Here is a 1796-nt window from a genome sequence, read left to right as displayed (position 1 = left end):
AAGCATCAAGAATCAAGCATCATACAACAAGCATCAAGGATCAAGCATCAAGTATCAAGTATCAAGCATCAATCATCAAGTATAAAGCATAAAGCATAAAGCATAAAGCATCAATCATCAAGCATCAAGCATAAAGCATAAAGCATAAAGCATCATGCAGAAAGCATAAAGCATCATGCAGAAAGCATAAAGCATCATGCATCTAGAATCTAGCATCTAACATCTAGCATCTAACCTCTAGCATCTAGCATCTAGCATCTAGCATCTAGCATCTAGCATCTAGAATCTAGCATCTAGCATCAAGTATCAGGCATAAGCATAAGCATAAGCACAGGCATAAGCACAGGCATAAGAACAGGCATAAGCACAGGCATAAGCACAGAGCACAAGCACAAGCACAAGCACAAGCACAAGCACAAGCACAAGCACAAGCACAAGCACAAGCACAAGCACAAGCACAAGCACAAGCACAAGCACAAGCACAAGCACAAGCACAAGCACAAGCACAAGCACAAGCACAAGCACAAGCACAAGCACAAGCACAAGCACAAGCACAAGCACAAGCACAAGCACAAGAACAAGCACAAGCACAAGCACAAGAACAAGCACAAGAACAAGCACAAGCATAAGCACAAGCACAAGCACAAGCACAAGCACAAGCACAAGCACAAGCACAAGCACAAGCACAAGCATAACAACAAGCATCAAGCATCAAATATCAAGCATCAAGCATCAAGCATCAAGCATCAAGCATGAAGCATCAAACATAAAGCATCAAGCATCAAGCATCAAACATAAAGCATCAAGCATCAAACATGAAGCATCAAGCATGAAGCATCAAGCATCAAGCATGAAGCATCAGCATGAAGCATCAGCATCAGCATCAAGCATCAAGCATCAAGCATCAAGCATGAAGCATCAAGCATCAAGCATGAAGCATCAAGCATGAAGCATCAAGCATGAAGCATCAGCATGAAGCATCAGCATCAGCATGAGCATCAGCATGAGCATGAGCATGAGCATGAGCATGAGCATGAGCATGAGCATGAGCATGAGCATGAGCATGAGCATGAGCATGAGCATGAGCATGAGCATGAGCATGAGCATGAGCATGAGCATGAGCATGAGCATGAGCATGAGCATGAGCATGAGCATGAGCATGAGCATGAGCATGAGCATGAGCATGAGCATGAGCATGAGCATGAGCATGAGCATGAGCATGAGCATGAGCATGAGCATGAGCATGAGCATGAGCATGAGCATGAGCATGAGCATGAGCATGAGCCTGAGCATGAGCCTGAGCATGAGCATGAGCATGAGCATGAGCATGAGCATAAGCCTGAGCCTAAGCATAAGCCTAAGCATAAGCATAAGCATAAGCATAAGCATAAGCATAAGCATAAGCATAAGCATAAGCATAAGCATAAGCATAAGCATAAGCATAAGCATAAGCATAAGCATAAGCATAAGCATAAGCATAAGCATAAGCATAAGCATAAGCATAAGCATAAGCATAAGCATAAGCATAAGCATAAGCATAAGCATAAGCATAAGCATAAGCATAAGCATAAGCATAAGCATAAGCATAAGCATAAGCATAAGCATAAGCATAAGCATAAGCATAAGCATAAGCATAAGCATAAGCATAAGCAAAGCATAAGCATAAGCAGAAGCATAAGCATTAAGCATTAAAATTCAAGCATTAAACATCAAGATTCAAGCATCAAGCATTAAGCATTAAGCATTAAGCATTAAGCATTAAGCATTAAGCATTAAGCATTAAGCATTAAGCATTA

General features: G+C 41.5%; 2 protein-coding genes across 2 annotated transcripts in view; both read right to left on the bottom strand.

Moving 5' to 3' along the window:
* Positions 1-286: 286 nt before the first annotated feature.
* Positions 287-712, bottom strand: LOC124917148 (chorion class high-cysteine HCA protein 12-like). The gene has a single exon (XM_047457650.1). The coding sequence runs from the start codon at positions 710-712 to the stop codon at positions 287-289; it is 426 nt and encodes a 141-aa protein (XP_047313606.1).
* Positions 713-967: 255 nt separating this feature from the next.
* Positions 968-1796, bottom strand: part of LOC124917147 (uncharacterized histidine-rich protein DDB_G0274557-like) — an 8962-nt gene continuing 8133 nt past the window's right edge. Inside the window, exon 2 of the mRNA XM_047457649.1 lies at positions 968-1345. Within this exon, the coding sequence (XP_047313605.1) occupies positions 968-1345 (378 nt within the window). The remainder of the gene's footprint in view (positions 1346-1796) is intronic.

This window comes from Impatiens glandulifera, unplaced genomic scaffold, assembly GCF_907164915.1.
Source record: "Impatiens glandulifera unplaced genomic scaffold, dImpGla2.1, whole genome shotgun sequence".
Classification (NCBI taxonomy): Eukaryota; Viridiplantae; Streptophyta; class Magnoliopsida; order Ericales; family Balsaminaceae; genus Impatiens; species Impatiens glandulifera.
The sequence above is the reverse complement of the archived record's forward strand: the minus strand, read 5'-3'. Positions and strand labels throughout refer to the sequence as shown.

Bases quoted from the DNA above. Each gene is read 5' to 3' on its own strand.
- LOC124917148 (XM_047457650.1), bottom strand. From the start codon at position 712: ATGCTTGATGCTTGTTGTTATGCTTGTGCTTGTGCTTGTGCTTGTGCT.